We start from the raw sequence: 17,319 nt of genomic DNA, 5'->3' as shown, positions 1-17,319 counted from the left end.
CGACAAAGAGTGAATTCATCGAATGGATTTTGCTTCAAACAACCTAACACTACAGTGATTTTCGTCACGTGTAATAGTGGGACTGCCGCTCGTGCTTCGAATTCTCCGACGCGTCATTGGTTGCAACGCTCTGATGATGACAGGTGGAAGGTGGACCAACTAACTGCCCGCATCATTGCTTTCCTTACCTTACGTTGAGCTGTACCTCCGTCCCATTCCAATCCAACCGAAATCTGACCAGGATCTGAGTTCAATCGACTTTTTGGAACACCACCAGAGATATCTCCAGCTGTTGGAGACTGGAGTAAACATACAATCCCATTCCCCTTCTCCCCGAAGGCGCATGTGAGTGCCGAACACTACAAGCCGGCACAATGCGCGGCCTCAAGTACCTGCTGCTGGCCAGCGGTGGTGTAGGCCTCTGCGCCGCCCGCCATGCTTTCAGCATCCATGAAGACATGCTTTCGCATCCACAGGTAGGCCATACACTACCATTTACAGTATATTGTACCATTCCATACTGACTTTCCATCTATTACCTCAGTTCGAGATTGTCTTCTCCGAAACCTTCATCCGGGAATCCGATGCCCTCGCCTTGATAGAAAGCGCGGGGAAAAGCTCACAGGCAGCTCACGCGACAACACAATCCTCGTCCTCCGCCTCTACAGACACGTCGGAAACCACCACACCACCGGCCAACCAATACGATGACGATGACGACCAGCCCGTTCTCTCGGAAGCGTACGAGGTCATCAATGTCCCGCCCACCCGGTACTTCTGCGCCATACCCGTTCTCGCCCCCCTGCCCGCCCTCAACCAGACGGCTATCGATCTTGCCAAAGCTGAGGAGCTCCGCGAGATGACGGACGCCACTTCCCACGGCTGGGAGCTGCTAAACAACCTCAACGGCCAATGCCTGTACTATACCGCCGGGTACTGGAGCTACAGCTTTTGCTACAACCGTAACGTCGTCCAATACCATGCCCTTCCGCCCGGAACCAGGAGTGGCCCTCCCGTCCGTGACGGGCGCGAACCGGAGTATGTCCTCGGACGAGCCCTCCCACAGACTCCACATGGTCAGCAAGCCGGCAAGAGCCTTGGCGAGAGGGACCACGGCAAGGAGCAGGCCGTGCTGAAACAGGACGACAAAGGAATGTCCAACAATGCCGCGCAGCCAAACTCGGAGCTGGTCATTAAAGGCGACCAGCGCTACCTGGTGCAGCGGCTCGACAGCGGCACGGTCTGCGACCTGACGGGCCGTCCGCGCACCATTGAGATTCAATATCACTGCGCCCTGGGGACCACGGTCGACCGTATCGGCTGGATTAAGGAGGTGACGACGTGCTCGTACCTGATGATGGTGCAGACGCCACGCCTGTGCGAGGACGTCGCTTTCCTTCCGCCCAAGCCAACCCGCGCCCACCCGATCAGCTGCCGGCAGATTGTCTCTTCAGAGGAGGAGGTCAAGAGCTGGCAGAGCCAGAAGACGCTCGACGCCAGGCTCCGCCTCACCGGGGCAGAATCGCAGTGGCAGCTCGGCGGTCAGCAGCAACAACAGCAGGAGCAGGACGCCGACGGGCAACATAAGAAGCACCAAAAGCAACAACAGCGTTCTTTCACGGGCGTCAACATTGGCGGCGTCGTCATCGGCAGCCGTAACGTGCTCGGCCGCCTCGAGGATGGCCAGCCGGTGCCTAACCTGACGCCGCCGCGTAAGGACGCGTCAATGTTTCAGAGCGGCGCCCGGGCGGGGGCGGCGCCTCCCATCGTCGAGCTCCTGGCGCTTGCTAAGTCCAAGGCCGAGGGCGGTCAGATCGAGGTCGTGTCCGACGAGGACCTACTGCAGCTTGAGCTGGACCCGGCTCAGGTGGAGGAGCTGCGTGAGGCCTTGATTAAGCTGGCAGGCGACAGAGGGTGGAAGCTCGAGATATTAGAGCACCTCGACGACGTGGCCGAGTTCCGGGGCGTGGTCCAGGATCCGCACAACCCGGACAACGACGTGTACTACCACGGCGGGGAGGCCAATGCGCCGCCCATCGCGGACGGGATGGGCAGGAAAGCGTACGGCAACACGGCTGAGGATGACAGGCGCGCGGTGGGGAACAGGGACAAGGAAAAGGGTGGCAAGGCCGTCGGGCCTGGAAGGAAGGCACAGAAGAAAGAGGATGACAAGGAAGATGGTCGGGATACGACTGATGCGGGAAGTGAGGAAAGGTTCTTCAAGGATGAGCTGTGATCTTGTACCAATGGTGCATCCTGCTTTTGGAATACGAATATGATGATTTTACTGATGCGGTTCACTCACTTTGATATTGCTGTCTTGGCCAAGTCATCTACATTCTGTTATCTTGGAAACGGCTGTTCACTCTCTTCGGATTTGAAGCCGTGGCGTTTGCGAATGCAAGAAGCAGCGACGAGGAGCCCTTGAGTAAATAGGCACCTCTTGTCTTGTCCAGGTGCAAAATTTTGAGAGGGTCACTTTAGTAACAATTATCCGGGATGATGGATTCGAAGTGCTGGATGTGGTGAGGCTCGTCTCCGTTGATTCGGTTGCACTGACAACAGGGAGAAAGCTAGCTCTGTGTTGGGCGCTAGAAGCAGCACTCGCCTAGCCAAAGCCCCGTCTAGCGCCAGTCATCTCCAAGTGGGGGGCGTCATCTCCAAGTGGGGGGCATCATCACTTGCGGTGGCTGAGAAGTTGAGGTGTTCCGATCTTTAGTGGCCATCCTGACAGGGACAAGCGTCCGCCCGGGAATCATGAGAAAAGGCTTGGCCGCGCGTTGAGGCTTTTTGGCATGGGTTGAGTGTCGGGCTGTTTCGAAAGGATCGCCCCCCTAATCACGAAAAAGTGCTCCGAGACATCTCTGAGGATTGGAGCTCCTACGGGGTATTCCTCTCTTTACTGGCGTTGCCCAAAGCGTGAAATTACTTGGTCATGCGCCCACCTTCGTGGTGTCGAAAGTTTTGCTTTTTCTGCGTGTCATGAACTATTTATTGTTCAATGCGTTCTGTATGATGAAATCCTAGGGATATTTCTTGTCTGGGTGCAGCTGGCGGAAAAAGAATGAGAGACCGCATATACGAACGAGGCTGGAGATGTATGCTTTGTCCTTGCGACTTGCATCACGGCTTACAACATGCTAGTCCAAATTTTGACAATGGAAGCCTTGGCTCAATTGCTTCGAAGTCAAATGTTTGATATTCCACTCATTTCAAAGGTCTTTATCGATACGATGACCATGAAATTGGTCCAATAAGCACACCAGCACCTCGATTCCATCCTTAATATGTGAATTGCGTGGTTGCCTCTTGACCGGTAAACGGCGCATAGCCAACACCGATCGGCGCTTAGAAGCTGACAAAGAAAATGGAGAGCGGTTATATCCAGCCACACCCTCAAAGATCAACAACAAAGAGGCAAGACTAGCGCGGTCACTAGGGCGTTGGAGGAACACATGGGAATTTCCGTCTAATGAAGAACATAGCGGGTAAGGGGAGCAACCGGAAAACCGGATCTCAACGGACAAGCTAATGCAGGCACTATGATAAAAATAAGCGTCTTATCACCAAATGTCTAGACAATGTACCTCGTCCGAAGGCTCAAGAGCTGCGTCTATGCGTCGCCAAGCGATCATCTAGTGGTTGCAAGCTAAAATGTTGCCTAGCCTCATGTACGAGGTTGTATGTAGAAGACAACAAACTCAGTATATCCAAAGCTGTATTTATAGAGAAGGGCAAGCCTCCAAACTCAGCACATTTCTGTTTTCCTCCTCATCGCAACAGTCTTCAGCACATTCGATCAGCTTCTTTTCGCTCTTCTTTACATTTGTTCCTTTCTTCTGCTACCAGATAGCATTCTTTATTTTCTACCTTATAACTTAAGTTTCCTCAACTTCTACCACCAACAACCCCCTCAACCCCAGCCAAAATGCGCTTCGAGACCCTCGCCATCTTCACCTTCGCCAGCTTGGCCGTTGCCAACAAGCCCAACCCCTGGGACCCTCTTGACGTCCGTCCCCTCAAGCGGTGCCAGGCTGACTGCGTCAAGAGCACCCTCCCCAAGCTCGGCGAGGGCAAGTTTGTCATTCTCCAGACCCCCAACGAGTACTTTTGCGCCTCGCCGGACCTGAAGACGTGGCTGCGCGACGACCTCTTCCCCTGTGGTGCCATCTCTTGCGGTCGCAAGACTGAGCTCTATGCTAAGCGTAAGTCCTTTTTAATTTTCTCAAACCTAACAACAGCGATCCTTGCAGGGCTTGCAGGCGATACTGACACTGCTCTTTTTCACACAGGTGGCATGACGTGGCTGCGCAACACCTGCCCCACAATCACCTTCACTGAGTCCGAGTTCGCCTCGCCGTCCGGCCAGCCTGCTGGCGAGGCTCCTACTGGCTCTTCTGGCGCAGAGCCCAGTTCAGAGCCTTCCGGATCCCCTGAAGCCACCCCTACTGGTTCCGAGGGCTCGGAGCCCACCGAGGGAGCCGAGACCGGGTCTGACGGCTCGGAGTAAAGCGTCAAATAGGCGTCAACGCATGCAGATGGCCACCTTTCAACTGGCCGCAACGGTGTCTGGCTGCTTCTTAGCGCCAGGGTAATAGTGGTAGATGATGGATTCTTTTCTCAGTGGCAAGCTTGCTGCCAGACTTGTTAATATTCTTTTCTTCTTTTTTTTACCTTTAGACTAGACACTTATTACCTCACTTAAACAATAATTTGATATTATTACTAAGCCCAATCCTTCCAGATACCCTTCCTCCTTTTTGCCTTTTGAAACCCAACATTAAGAAGCGAGCGTTGGTCTTGTATCAACTCAACGTTGGATTTTGCCTTGAACTTCCCGGTGGCCGAGCACCCTTTCTAATGTTATTTTTCACATCCCGAGTCCAAGTCCAGTTAAAGACTCTCCTGATGACCTGAGAGGCTTTGATTTCATATTTGGTAGCACTGGTGGCTTGAAGCACACAACGCGCAAAGTAATCGGAATGCCGCCTCCTCAGTAGCTTTTCAACCTTTGTGGTGCGAGAATGCTCTCACCCAATGGATAATCCAACAGACCCAGGAAGAGTGCAATGACTCCCACCGGCACCCCAGTCTGTCAACCCCAGAGAGCCGGGACTTTGGGATTAGAGAATGGAGAGATGTCCCATAAGATATAGCAGACGCTGGACTGACTTATCTCTCGATTGTACACGGACCTAGCTTGCATGCCTCCGGGGTGTTCATATATACTAAGCCTGGCTCTTGATTGTGATATGGAATGCAATTCCAGCACCGACTATCGCGTTCCTTGCCGTCGCTTCAAAGACAGCGGATCAACCACAGACATACTGCCGCAATCCAGATTCAAACAACGTCCAATGCAGATTTTCACTGGCTGCAAGGCTGTCATGAGATAAAAAGAAATCCAGTATCAAGAGTTCCTAATGCCTCTGCGACATGGAAACTCGTGACTGTCATCATCTCGCAGATTTGGAACTACAGGATGGTGAGTCTCCCGGCCGGTCGTATTTGATGGAAATGCTCTCTATGCCTTGGGAATTCAGCGGCTCCGCCTGGAATTGGTATTCCCTGAACAACTGAATGGCGGACCTGCATGCCAGTGGGTCATCAGTACTGCACGGCGCTGTGGCGTTTTGAGTCCAAAATGGTTTATCCTGGCGAGCCGTTCCCCTGGAAAAAGTCCACTGAAGCTGGCTTCTACATTGGCCATACCTCGTTGCCATCCGCCAAGCTCCCATGCCGATGCTGGTGATGATATTGGGGGCTATGATGGTGCTCCTGCTACTGTTTATGACTATTTGTGATACTGGATTTCATTACCTACTGTCGTAGCATCAGGATAGAAAACCAAATAATAAAAGCAAGCATGACGAAGCAAACTAGACAAGGCTCCCAGTCTCTTGGCTCCCTCTTTCATACCGCGGCAATCGCTGGATAACATAGTATGTAGTGCGCACCACCTTAATTTGCATTATACCAGAAACAAAAGCCATATACAGCTCGGTGTGCCTGACAGCGGTGTGCGACATGCGGCGGCACTGCTGCAATTCGGCGACATCATAAACTAGGTCATGTGCTGCCCCAAGGAATTTTCAAGATCAGATACGAGTTTTGAGGGCCATTGATCACGCCAGTGTTAACAGTTGCAAGTCTGGTCGTGCAGGCAAGTCGAGGCTTTTTCTGGGCTTAGTGGAAAGCTTAAAATCTGTCAAATGCTGACGAAAATATCATTGTATTTATCAAAGTCCAAGTCAACCTTCAAACCCAACCCATGCCCTGCTTACAATCAGTCTTTTCTGCGCTGGCCGTCGCCCTCTTTGGCAGGTGGTCGTTTTACGCAGCATAGAGGCACTCTGGATCACTCACCACAGCTCGGCCATATGTGAACAGCAGGGGCAAGGAAAGTAGAATACACAACTACCTCTGATTGAATGCAGCGGCGAGTCTTGGTCTTATTTATTTGAACCGATTGAAAGTCCGCGAGCCTGGGATAAACATAAGCAAAATACCTAATAAGGTGGTATCACTGGGGACATAGGGAGGTACGCAATGGGTTTAACAATGTACGTGTAGGTGCAGGGTAAATTCGGGTGCCTTGCCCACTGGTACATGCACTTAGGGGTAGGTTTGTATTTTCTCCTGTGGCCTTATTTCTTGTCATACACTCACAGAGACACGGCATGGTCTTTGGAATATGGGCCCTTGGCTAGGTGAAAAACCTTGTGTCTCGCTGGATACTTGAAGAAATAAATTGCAAGCTGCCTGTCGTGGTATGCGCAAGAATGTCTCAACCCTCACTCCCAAATTGACTCAGGACCCACGTCGAGTTCTAAGCCTTGGGATCGCCTATTACGGAAGCGCCAATGGAATCAGGAATAAGTAGCCCGGACTCCCTTGCTTCCATCAATCACCGGAGCTATTGTGGTAGGGGTAAAATATATCCGCCGATACAGTCATCCAGTGGTATAGGCCTTATGGGCGTTGCTGACTTTTTTGTAATAGATTTGAAAAGAAAAAGAAATTCAGGTATTCACTGCTTGCCGCGAACAGTCGAGTTGATGAAGGGCCACACCGCCATATATGTTAACAGGGGACACGGGGTTTTCTTTTTCCTGGTCCGGTAGTATTTTGTCCCGAAATATTGTAATTGTTTATGTATCCATTAAAAACATTACACCACGGGCCTTGTCATTAGTCGCGGCCTTACTAGGATAGTCAGCATGAGTACAATGCTAACAATAGCTGCATGGTTTTTATAATTAACTACTACTCGAGTAATGACTTAGATGCCGCAGCTCACTGTTTTATATTCTGTTGTTTCCTCCTCTTTACAGCGCCCTAAATCTGACGCTCCTTGCTTACGCAGCCATTTTTGCTTATCAACAGACACTCGCGTCTGGTCCTTGTTACGTTTGTAACAAATTTCATTACACTCTTTAACCCAATCAACTCACAGCAAAATGCATTATATCTTTCCTCTTTCTCTAATTCTTCTTATCTCGGGCAGTACCGCCACTGACTTTAAGCGCCGACTGGACCCCGAACCCCGTAGTAGATTTGAGAATTTGGCCCGCAAGAAGAAGAGTGCACCATACCATGAAAACCCCAATTTTGTTTATGTATTTGATTATCGTTCCCCCCAAATTATCCAAGAGTGCAACGGGTTTCTATGCACAGGCGCTAGGGGTCAAGATCCGGCTTACAAATACAACGAAAAGTTTTTAAAACTGTGGGGAGACTTTGACAAGGCATACGACAATACTGAGGTATATTGGTGCAAAAGGCCAGGGTATATTTACAAGGTTAACCGCCGTGGTCTCTTGGGAGACAACGAGCGCGATTCTATTCTTTCTGTCGGCTGGCAGGATATCAAATCCTTTACGCCGGTTGCAGACTCTGGACAATATGAGTATCGGCCGACTGAGATGAATGAAGCATATCAATCCAGCCCATCTTCCCAACCTTAATACTTGGGACCATTACCACGGTCGAGAATTGGGGGGGGNGGGGGGGGGGGGGGGGGGGGGGGGGGTGCAGATAGGTCCAGTATCAAGAAGACGTTTGACTAAATTCTGCTTCCGGTGAGCCTAAACAAAGGTGGCTTATCTAAGGAATAGAAAACTCTTTATTCTAATAAACTTGGTATACAAATTAAGGAATGACTTTTTTTAACGGCCTTGAGTGGCAAATTTTCTACACGCCCGTTTTACAAAGCTATTGGTTGCAGAGACAGAACTCAGTCACAAGCTCGAACAATTGATGTAATGAATGAGATCTAAGATATTCAGCTTAGGTGTGTCGAATGAGCCGCGAGAGAGAGTTCGGATGTTCCTACAAGCTGAAGCGTGAGTTCAAGGGATACTATTCACGACTGCGTTGCCAAGAAACATCGCTAGAGCAGACGTAGGCTATAACGTGATATTATTGTCAGGTAAGATAAACTGTTTCTAAACTTAATAGGTTCATAAAGTGGACTAAAGGAAAGTGTGAAACATGTTTCCCAAACAGTGAAAGGACGACCAAAAAGAATTTTTTTTGATGGACTAACTTGCTTCATTGCTCTTGAACGAGTTACCAACAAATATCACGGCGCGGCTCATTCAAATATTTGCTTGTTCACCTCCAACCAATCCCTCAAAGTGGTAGGCGGTCGCCCAGAAAATTTCTGAACGTTCTCGGCGCCAGTTCTGAGCCCCTCCTCAGTGTACACATCCTGCGGTGTGAGCAACGACAGCGCAATCGGCGCGGGTAAGTGATAGGTTTCCACCAAATACTTCAATGCCTCCTGGTCGTTCTCGAATCCTTCCACCGCCAACTCGGGCAGACCCGCCGTTTGTGCGGCCAGCTGGGTAGCTTCCCGCAGCGAAATGAACTGCGCACCCAGCAGCACGATGTGGCTTCTGCCCTCGTCGACCTCGCTCTTGATTGCCGCGGGGCCCTTTGCACCCAGGTTGCCGGCGACGGCGCCAATGTCGTCGGGCACGATGTAGTCCCACTTCCACTCCGGGTTGTCGAGCGTCGCCTTGCCCGACTTGATGAGCGCGGCGTAGCGTTCCAGGTTGCTGGCAAAGTAGCCTGGACGGAGGGCGATGTAGTTACGGGGTCCAAAGACCTCGTGCAGCGACACCTCGACCATGCCGTGGTACTTGGTGATGGCGTCGTCGGACTCGGCCGCGGCGTGTGGGTCGTCGCCGAAGGTGTAGAAGCTGCTGATGAAGACGACAAACTCGACGCCGCCGGCCTTGAGAGCCTCGACAGTGGAGCGCATCCCGGGCTCGCCGCCGTGTGCCAGGTAGATGAAGGCGTGCTTGGCGCCCGTCTTCTCGACTGCACCGCGGACCGATGCCGGATCGGTCAGATCGGCCTGGACGCGCTCAAGATTGCCGGCGGCGTCCAGGCCAGGGATGGGCTTTGTGGTGTCACGCATAGCCAAGAAAACCTCGGCGCCGAGTTTGTGGGCCGTTTGGGCGGCGGCGCTGCCGATCTTGCCGGTTGGGCCAAAGACGATGAACTTTGTCGCCATCTTGTCCTTACTTGGCTGATATGTGTTGTTTTGTAGAGTGGATTGGCGCACCTCTGTGGGTAAAATGCGGATAGAGCTAGGGTGTAAGTGCTGAGCTCTTGTAAATCAAGTTACTATTGTGTCGATATAGACACTGGCATGATGTGTTCCAACGGCGGCGTGCATCCCGGGTTTATATGTTATTTTTTTTGCCAGGCAACTACTGCCGACAAGAACCATCTTGTGCCCTAAGGAAAGCGGTTGTCTCACGGCGCTATGACGGCACAAAGAAGAATCCGCGATTATTCGCACTTCCACATCTTGTGTCACCGGCATCATTAGCTCTTCGGGCCTTCGGCATAACCTGGCTCGGAATTTAGGGGGTCTGCAGTAGGTCACAGTGGCTGAAAAACTAAGTCAGCAACAATCACGAATACAATCAATCATCTAGTCGCGTCTCGCTATTTTCTTTTTTCCCCCGATTAACTCCGTCCCATGTTGCACGACAGTAACCCCACATCTCAGACCAGTATATACCTATGGATACCTGCCTTAAAAAGGTTGCGTTTCTTGCCGGTCGACATGCTAGGGTGGACGGACCATACTACGCTTGCTACTAAGTCCGGCTGCAAACTCCGTCTACCCCAGGTCAGCCTATGTTACAAATGTTGGACCCGAATTCAATCTCTCCGTCGCTTAACAAATGACAAATCATAGTTTGAATAATTGTGCTGACAAACATGGGGAGCTCCAACTTGGTCGCGAAATCACGACTAACTTTTGTTTACCTTCTACAGACATGATGACATTTGTATGCAGTACACAACTTGCCCGCATTCCAAACATCCAAAATCGATTGTATCGAGATGAAACAAAAATACTAATGCGGTGGTTATAGCTATCAATCTATGCACTCTTTGAAACCGGCCATCTGTTCCTCATGGCCAAACTCGTCTCGACCAATTCTTTGTACCTGTTTTTCCACGCTGCACCCAGAGTTTGAATCGGCTCACCACCTGCCGCTTCCACCTGCGTGTTCACCCACGCTACCAGCTCGTCTGTGTACGCATCCTCTCGGCCATACAAACTATGAAACGTCTTGCCCAGCGAGACAGGGTCGACCTCTTTCTCACCATCGTCGGCAACCCAACGCTTCGCGAATTCTGCTGCCATCTCTGCCCTTGGAGGTAGCTGCGCATCCCCTGAGAAGACTCGTGATATGACTTGTGCCTGTATGTCGAAGAATGAAAACGTCGAGATGTGGTAGGGAACACCAACGAATGCCAAGGTCGGATCGGGGATGTAGAATATGTCCTTGTGCAGGTTGTGGGTGATGAGCCCGTCTGCCGTGACAATCACTTCCTGATCATTGGTCTTGCGCGCATCTTCCAGGTTAAGCCATGGTCTCTGCATGCGTGGCCCGAGGTAGGGGTACGAGGTTATGTAGCCGGTGGCCATCACGACGTGGTCTATATCTCTGATAATTGTGCCATCTGACAGATGCACAGCGCCAGGCAGGTGCCTGTGTGGGTCTGCTGGCTGTGCTGCTGAGCTTTGGTCTGGGATTTCAAACTTTACAACCCCTGCGACACGTTCAACGTTGCTGCTGTCGGGAAACATGGTCGTCGGCAGGTCAAACACGCCCCCTCGCGAGGACTGGTAAACCTTGTTCGCAACTGAAGCCGTCTCCTTGAGGATATCCAGCGAGGAGACACCAGCACCAACAATGAGTACATTCTTGCCCGCGAACCCAGATGTCTCCGGTCCGCGGTACTGTTTCGAGTGCGTGATGCTTTGTGGGAACCGTTCCTTCCACGCAGTCAACCCGGGAATGTCAGGAACACGAGGCACGTGGTAGTGGCCCGAAGCAACAACCACGGCGTCAAAAGTCCACACGTTCTCGGGGAAGCCGTCGCGATCGTTCATCCCCTTGGTCCGAACTTGCCATTTCCCACCAGGCGTCTTGCAGACATGCAGCACCGCCGTGTTGAACTCGATCAGGGGCTCGATCCCGGCCTCGTCGACTATCGAGCCGATGTAAGCCTCCACCTCGCGGTGTGTGACGAACTCGGGCGTGCCGGCGGGCCAGTCCACGATGGTGCTCCGCATGAGCGTCGTCGGGACGTTATTCTTGAGTCCGGCGTAGCACGGGCCCGGCGGGGCGTGACTGACGTCCTGCAGCGGCGTCTCGGGCCTGTCGCTGGGAAAAGCCGGGTCTTGGGGCACGCGGCTGTCGAACAGCCAGTTGCCGCCGACGTTGGACCCCCGCTCAAAGACGCGGACGTTGAAGCCGTAGCGGGAGAGGTGGGCTGCTGCCACGACGCCGCTGTATCCGGCTCCTACGACGGCTACATCCTGGATGCGTCGACGAGTCTGGGCCTTTTCCTTTTCTCCTCTGTGGGTGCTGCGGTGGTGAAAATCACTACCAGCGATGGGTGGTTGGAAATGACCATGAGCTATGGTGCGGCTGGGTGTTTCTGCCAAGTTTGTCAAGACCTCCATTGCGGCAGATGCGAGTTTTTTTTGGGATGTTTATAGTTAAAATGTATATGCATAAAAACACACCTTTGAAACGCAGGTGGTCTTGATTCACATGTAGCGAAAACACTAGTTCTATACTACAAGGGAGATCCCCTGAAACCGGATCAACCGGTTGTCCCACAACCGAACAGTCGAATGATGCAGCCTATCGTGCCAGTCTAGGCCTTGTGGGCTTCTTCCAGGGATATTGGGTGGGGGATAAGAGAAAAACATGAGTTGTTATTTGGTGACGCCGGGTCCTGGGGTGGAATTTGGTGCTGCAACTGGGCGGTGGCGTCATCGCAAGTTGGATGGTGTGACAGCACCAACTTCGGACCATGACGGATTGAGGAATGGTTTTGATTTATGGGAACTTCCATTTTTGGAATGATATTGGGACGAAGGGGGCCGGCGGAGAGATAAAAGACTGCTGGGTCTAGTTCACTTGTGGACAATTTGCAAACGCTTATCTGGAGGTTCATTTACAGGGACTATGCGAATGTACGGCACAATGGTTTGTAGCAGCTACAATGGATTAACGATTTATTTCATCGGGGCCAGATTTGACACCCTGAAATGGTCACCACCTATTTTGACCATCTTCTACTTTTCCCATCATCTACACTTTTTGAGTATCACAGTGCTTGGCAACTATCCAGTATCCACTGGGCATGGGCATTCCGTCAACATCAACTACTGCCTTGCTCTGCCTCCTTCGCCTTTCGTGCCCTCTCACGATGATGCAACAGCCGGATCGTAAAAGAAGTAGCAATCATAGCCGCCGCGATGAAAACCATGGTAATGAATCCCTTCTGATACCGCGGCGAGTCTACCTGCTGCCAGATGATGAGCGGCAGCCAGGCCTGCACCACATACGCCATCTGATTCATGGTTGCCACGACCAACGCCCTCTCCTCGTTGTCGTCGCTGCAGATCTCGTGGGCCCACGCAAAGGTCAGGCCCGAGATGCCGCCCGACACGTTGCCAAAGATGAAGCAGAACCACTTCCACCCGACGGGTATGTTCCAAACCGCCAGGCTCGTCTCGGTGACGATCTTGAAGCAGCCGGCAAAGACGATTGGTGGCCATCGCGCCCCGCGAAAGATGGTGTCGGACGTCCAGGCGTACACGAGCGTCATGATGACGGCGATGGCGGACGCGATGGTCGGGTACGAGTTGATGGCCACGACTCCGTAACCTTCCGACTTTAGCCAGAGAGAAAACACGGGCTGCTGGCCGTAGCCGGTGCCGTTGTTGAAGAGGATGTAGAGGAGCGGGAGCAGGTAGATGTGCCAGGAGGAAAATATCTTTTTGAACTTTTCCTTGGTGTAAGGTGCGCGGTTCGCCCGTCCCTCCAGCGCCATTCTCTTCCTGGCGATGTCGATCTCGGCCTCGGTCAGCCACCACGCCTTGGTGATCTCGGGCACGTCGGGGAAGAAGAAGTAGCCGGCTATGGCGATGGGGAGCGACACCACCGTGTTGATGATGAAGAGCCACTGCCACCCGCGGAACCCGCTCGTCTCGTTGAGTGTATAAGCGGCCGACATCAGATATCCTGAGAACATCGCGCCGATGTTTCCGCTGGCGTGGAAGATGCAGCTGCGCTTCGCTAGCTCGTCCTTGCGGTACCATGATCCGATCACGTATTGCATGCCAGGGTAGAAGGCCGACTCGGCCAGGCCAATGAAGAAGCGGAGGACGTAGATTTGCGTTGCTGAGGTGCACTTCGCGAGAAGGATGGTCAGGACGGACCAGATGACCTCGCAGGTCGGGATCCAGATGGAGGGCTTGATGCGGGTGAGGAGCATGTTGCTGTGTTTTGTTTGTACGCATCAGCGCTGCGACCTTTTTGGCGGAATACGAAAGTTTACTTATGACACTTACCTCGGAATCTCTCCAATGACATAGCCGACAGTCCAACAAGTGACCATGTAGTTGAGCTCATTGCCATGCAGTCCCAGATCCTCCTTCATGCCCGAGACAAAGGCGCTTGAAATGTTGATCTGATCCAGGTTCTTGATAAAGTAGCCCAAGGAAGCCATGGTCAGAATAACGGCATCAAGCTTAAATAGAAAGCGGCGTTCGTCCTTGGGCTTGTCGAGAGTGTCCCATATGTTTGAACGCCATGATTTCTTTGGCTGACCCTCAACAGCAGCCGATACCGATGGAGGGCTGGAGCTGGAGTGCTCCGAGATTGGCCCCTTGCTGTCAAACGCCCCATCAGAGGTATCATTTGGGGAGGAAACTGATTGCTTAGGATCGATGGTGGCCATGATGACGGCTGGCTTGCGGCTGGGCAGCGAAGCACTCAATGAAGGCTCTGAGAGGAGGAAAAGAGCAGATCCCAAGGATGCGTGAGGAAGCTGTCACTACCTACTTAAGATAAGCCTACAAAAGCGGTGCAAAAAATGTATCCGCCCATAATACCCTGTCTTTCCAGAGCTATCATGAACAACAAGCTGGAGCATGGATCATTGCGATAAAGCCGTAGCGAGATTCGCGGCCTCACCAAAAGCCCACCACTTTGCTCAGGGTCTCTCTTGGCGTAACGCTTGCGCAATCTTGTCTTTGTAGGATTCTATATCTATTTGTGCGGAGACGTTGGGAACTGTGAGTCTAGAATGTCTTCCCCATACCCAATAAATAGCCTTGAAAATGGCGTGCCGGGCCCGGCCACTTTTTCTTATCAATAGTAGGCATCGCAACCCCCTTAAAAAAAGAAAGAAAAAATGCCGAATAACTACCGAAGCTGGAATACTGGTTTGTTTGGGTTGCTTTTTGATAACCGCCTTGGTGGTCTGTTTAGGAATGGCAAGCGGGGAATCCCGTTTTGATTTCAGCTGGTTTTTGTCATTTCTATTGCCTGCATTTTTCTACCCCCACCACGTGTTCCACGCGTTCGTTCGGGAAATATCGAGATGCTGCAGTGTGTGGTTGCAAGGAAGGACATCGCGAAATACGTGTGGGGAAAATCGCGATATTCATCCAGTCAGGGGTCCCAGGTCCAACGCGGGGATTGACACTGACGTGATCAATGAGAAGATAGGGTCCAAGGCGTCATCCACGACCATCCTGTCATGATCTGCAAATGGCTGTCAAACCCCCTCTCTCCATCATCAGACCATTATTTTTGGATGGTTTGTAGATCGCTTCTCAGTTGAATGCATTTCTAAGCAATCGGCATGTGGAAGTTGGGTTTCCTGGCAAAAATGCTTAGTATAAAACTTGGTAAGTGAACAAGGACGGGCAAAACGAAGCTTGTCAGAGTAAAAAAAAAGAAAAGCAATTAAATCAAAGGCCAAAGCAAGCTTACTTACCCACAAACCCCTGCCTAGATTGCTTGTCAAGCCACGTCGAAAAAAATGGCCCCTGCTCCAATTGATCCCATCATCCCCATCGCCAACACCAAGGCGCCACCAAAACCCAAACAAGACCTTGACATCCCCACACCGGCGCGCCAAAGGCTAGAAAAAGCGGGCATCGACCTGTCTCAAGGCTACCCCTACTGGCCGGCGACACCCATATATTTGCAAGATGTATACAAGATCCGCAACAAGGAGCGTGAGCACGTGGAGCCTGCCCTGCGCGCCGACAAGTCCAAGAAGGCCCTGCTGGGCGCAGCCACAAAGGTCACGGACTTGACGACGTACATCGGCACCGAGATCGAGGGCCTGCAGCTCAAGGACCTGACAGACCAGCAGAGGGATGAGCTGGCGCTGCTGGTCGCGGAGCGTAGCGTCGTCTTCTTCCGTGATCAAGACCTGAGCCCGCAGCAACAGCTCGACCTGGGAAAGCACTTTGGAGAGATTGAGGTCCATCCTCAGGTTCCATACGTGCCGGGCCTGCCCGGAGTGTCCATCATCTGGCCAGACCTCCAGGCCACGCAGAACCCGGCGTCGTTCCGTAAGCCCGGTGGTGCATCGAGGTGGCATTCTGATCTCGTGCACGAGAAGAACCCGGCTGGGCTCACCCACCTCCACAACGACACCGTCCCGTCCGTCGGTGGCGACACCCTCTGGGCGAGTGGGTATGCAGCTTACGAGAAGCTGTCACCGGCGTTCCGCAAGATCATTGATGGGTTGGAGGCCGTCTACCACTCGGCGCACCAATACCTGGACCAGGAAAACCCGACCGCCGGGCCCAAGTACATTGAGCGAGTGCATCCACTTGTTAGGGTCCATCCTGCGACAGGATGGAAGGCTCTATGGGTAAACAGAGCGATGACGGACCGGATCGTAGGCCTGGATAGAGAAGAGAGTGACACGATCCTCAACTACCTTTACCATGTGTACGAGAGCAACGTTGATATCCAGGTTCGGTTCAAGTGGACACCCAGGACGAGCGCCATCTGGGATAATAGGTAAGCTTCCTCCTTGAGCTTTTGTTTGGTGTCCATGCTCATCTGAGGTACTCTGACCAACATTCTGACCAATTCTGTGATTTCTCGCTTGTAGAATCACTATTCACAATGCTAGCTGGGACTACGCTGGCAAGGAGCCACGCCACGGGACCAGAGTTACAACCCTGGCTGAGAAGCCATTCTTTGATCCTGCTGCGCCTACTCGACGTCAAGCCTTGGGTTTGCTGTCTGACGATGAATTAGATGGTCCTACAGAGACCCGAGCATAAGTCGGACACTTGTACAGTTCAACCGAGGCTCTCGACTCAGTTGAGGCGACCGTTTAGTTGCACTCGCCCAGAAGTGAGCGAGGGATAATGTGATCAGTACGTGGAAGGGGTTATTCAGCGGGCTGAAGACATCGGAAACATAATAAATCCACGCCAACATGGCACAAGAGATTGGTTAGCGGGATAAGTACAACATTCTTTGGGGTGGGCGGCACCAGTTGACGCCTGAACAAACGTGTACCTTCGCGACGAGAAGTCGCGTGGGGCATGGATGATTGTAGCACTATTCAAGTGAAAGGATCGCACATTTATAGGGGTATAAGGTGACTATTGTACCCTCTCTTGAATTTTTCCCCTTCCTTTTGTAATACAATAGTAATAACAGCCCGATGACCTCTGAGTTTTTTTAACTTTTATCCCACTAACGTCTCCCTGCATCTGTCGGGCACGTATCTAAAAAAGAACATGATTTTGTAATGTTGAACCCACTTCGAAATCTTCACAGGCACAACCTGGCAGTGTTAGCGGTCAAACGTCTGCATGGAGTGATATCTTTCTTTTCCGCTAGAGTAGTTTCCGGCAGAACATGCCTTCCACTTTTGTTTAGAGATGTACTGATAACTCTGTAACTCCGTTTTACGTCTCCCGTTGACAGCTGTTGTCTGAAA

The 17,319-nt window shown here is 52.0% G+C and overlaps 6 protein-coding genes across 6 annotated transcripts; 3 read left to right on the top strand and 3 right to left on the bottom strand.

Moving 5' to 3' along the window:
- The first annotated feature begins 226 nt into the window (after positions 1-226).
- On the top strand, positions 227-2,296 carry PgNI_05373 (uncharacterized protein). The gene is made up of 2 exons (XM_031125406.1): positions 227-476; positions 545-2,296. The coding sequence occupies exons 1-2, from the start codon at positions 375-377 to the stop codon at positions 2,234-2,236; spliced, it is 1,794 nt and encodes a 597-aa protein (XP_030982401.1). The 5' UTR covers positions 227-374; the 3' UTR covers positions 2,237-2,296.
- Positions 2,297-3,928: 1,632 nt separating this feature from the next.
- Positions 3,929-4,510, top strand: PgNI_05372 (uncharacterized protein; the record flags this gene model as incomplete). Its single annotated transcript, XM_031125405.1, has 2 exons — positions 3,929-4,205; positions 4,293-4,510. The coding sequence occupies 2 exons, from the start codon at positions 3,929-3,931 to the stop codon at positions 4,508-4,510; spliced, it is 495 nt and encodes a 164-aa protein (XP_030982400.1).
- Positions 4,511-8,596: 4,086 nt separating this feature from the next.
- Positions 8,597-9,523, bottom strand: PgNI_05371 (uncharacterized protein; the record flags this gene model as incomplete). The annotated part of the gene is made up of 1 exon (XM_031125404.1): positions 8,597-9,523. The coding sequence occupies one exon, from the start codon at positions 9,521-9,523 to the stop codon at positions 8,597-8,599; it is 927 nt and encodes a 308-aa protein (XP_030982403.1).
- An 885-nt stretch (positions 9,524-10,408) lies between these two features.
- Positions 10,409-12,004, bottom strand: PgNI_05370 (uncharacterized protein; the record flags this gene model as incomplete). Its single annotated transcript, XM_031125403.1, has 1 exon — positions 10,409-12,004. The coding sequence occupies one exon, from the start codon at positions 12,002-12,004 to the stop codon at positions 10,409-10,411; it is 1,596 nt and encodes a 531-aa protein (XP_030982402.1).
- A 707-nt stretch (positions 12,005-12,711) lies between these two features.
- On the bottom strand, positions 12,712-14,295 carry PgNI_05369 (uncharacterized protein; the record flags this gene model as incomplete). Its single annotated transcript, XM_031125402.1, has 2 exons — positions 12,712-13,834; positions 13,907-14,295. The coding sequence occupies 2 exons, from the start codon at positions 14,293-14,295 to the stop codon at positions 12,712-12,714; spliced, it is 1,512 nt and encodes a 503-aa protein (XP_030983157.1).
- Positions 14,296-15,384: 1,089 nt separating this feature from the next.
- Positions 15,385-16,651, top strand: PgNI_05368 (uncharacterized protein; the record flags this gene model as incomplete). The annotated part of the gene is made up of 2 exons (XM_031125401.1): positions 15,385-16,382; positions 16,477-16,651. The coding sequence occupies 2 exons, from the start codon at positions 15,385-15,387 to the stop codon at positions 16,649-16,651; spliced, it is 1,173 nt and encodes a 390-aa protein (XP_030983158.1).
- Between the last annotated feature and the right edge of the window lie 668 nt (positions 16,652-17,319).

Source organism: Pyricularia grisea, chromosome I (assembly GCF_004355905.1).
Source record: "Pyricularia grisea strain NI907 chromosome I, whole genome shotgun sequence".
NCBI lineage: Eukaryota > Fungi > Ascomycota > Sordariomycetes > Magnaporthales > Pyriculariaceae > Pyricularia > Pyricularia grisea.
This window is presented reverse-complemented; position numbering and strand designations above follow the sequence as displayed.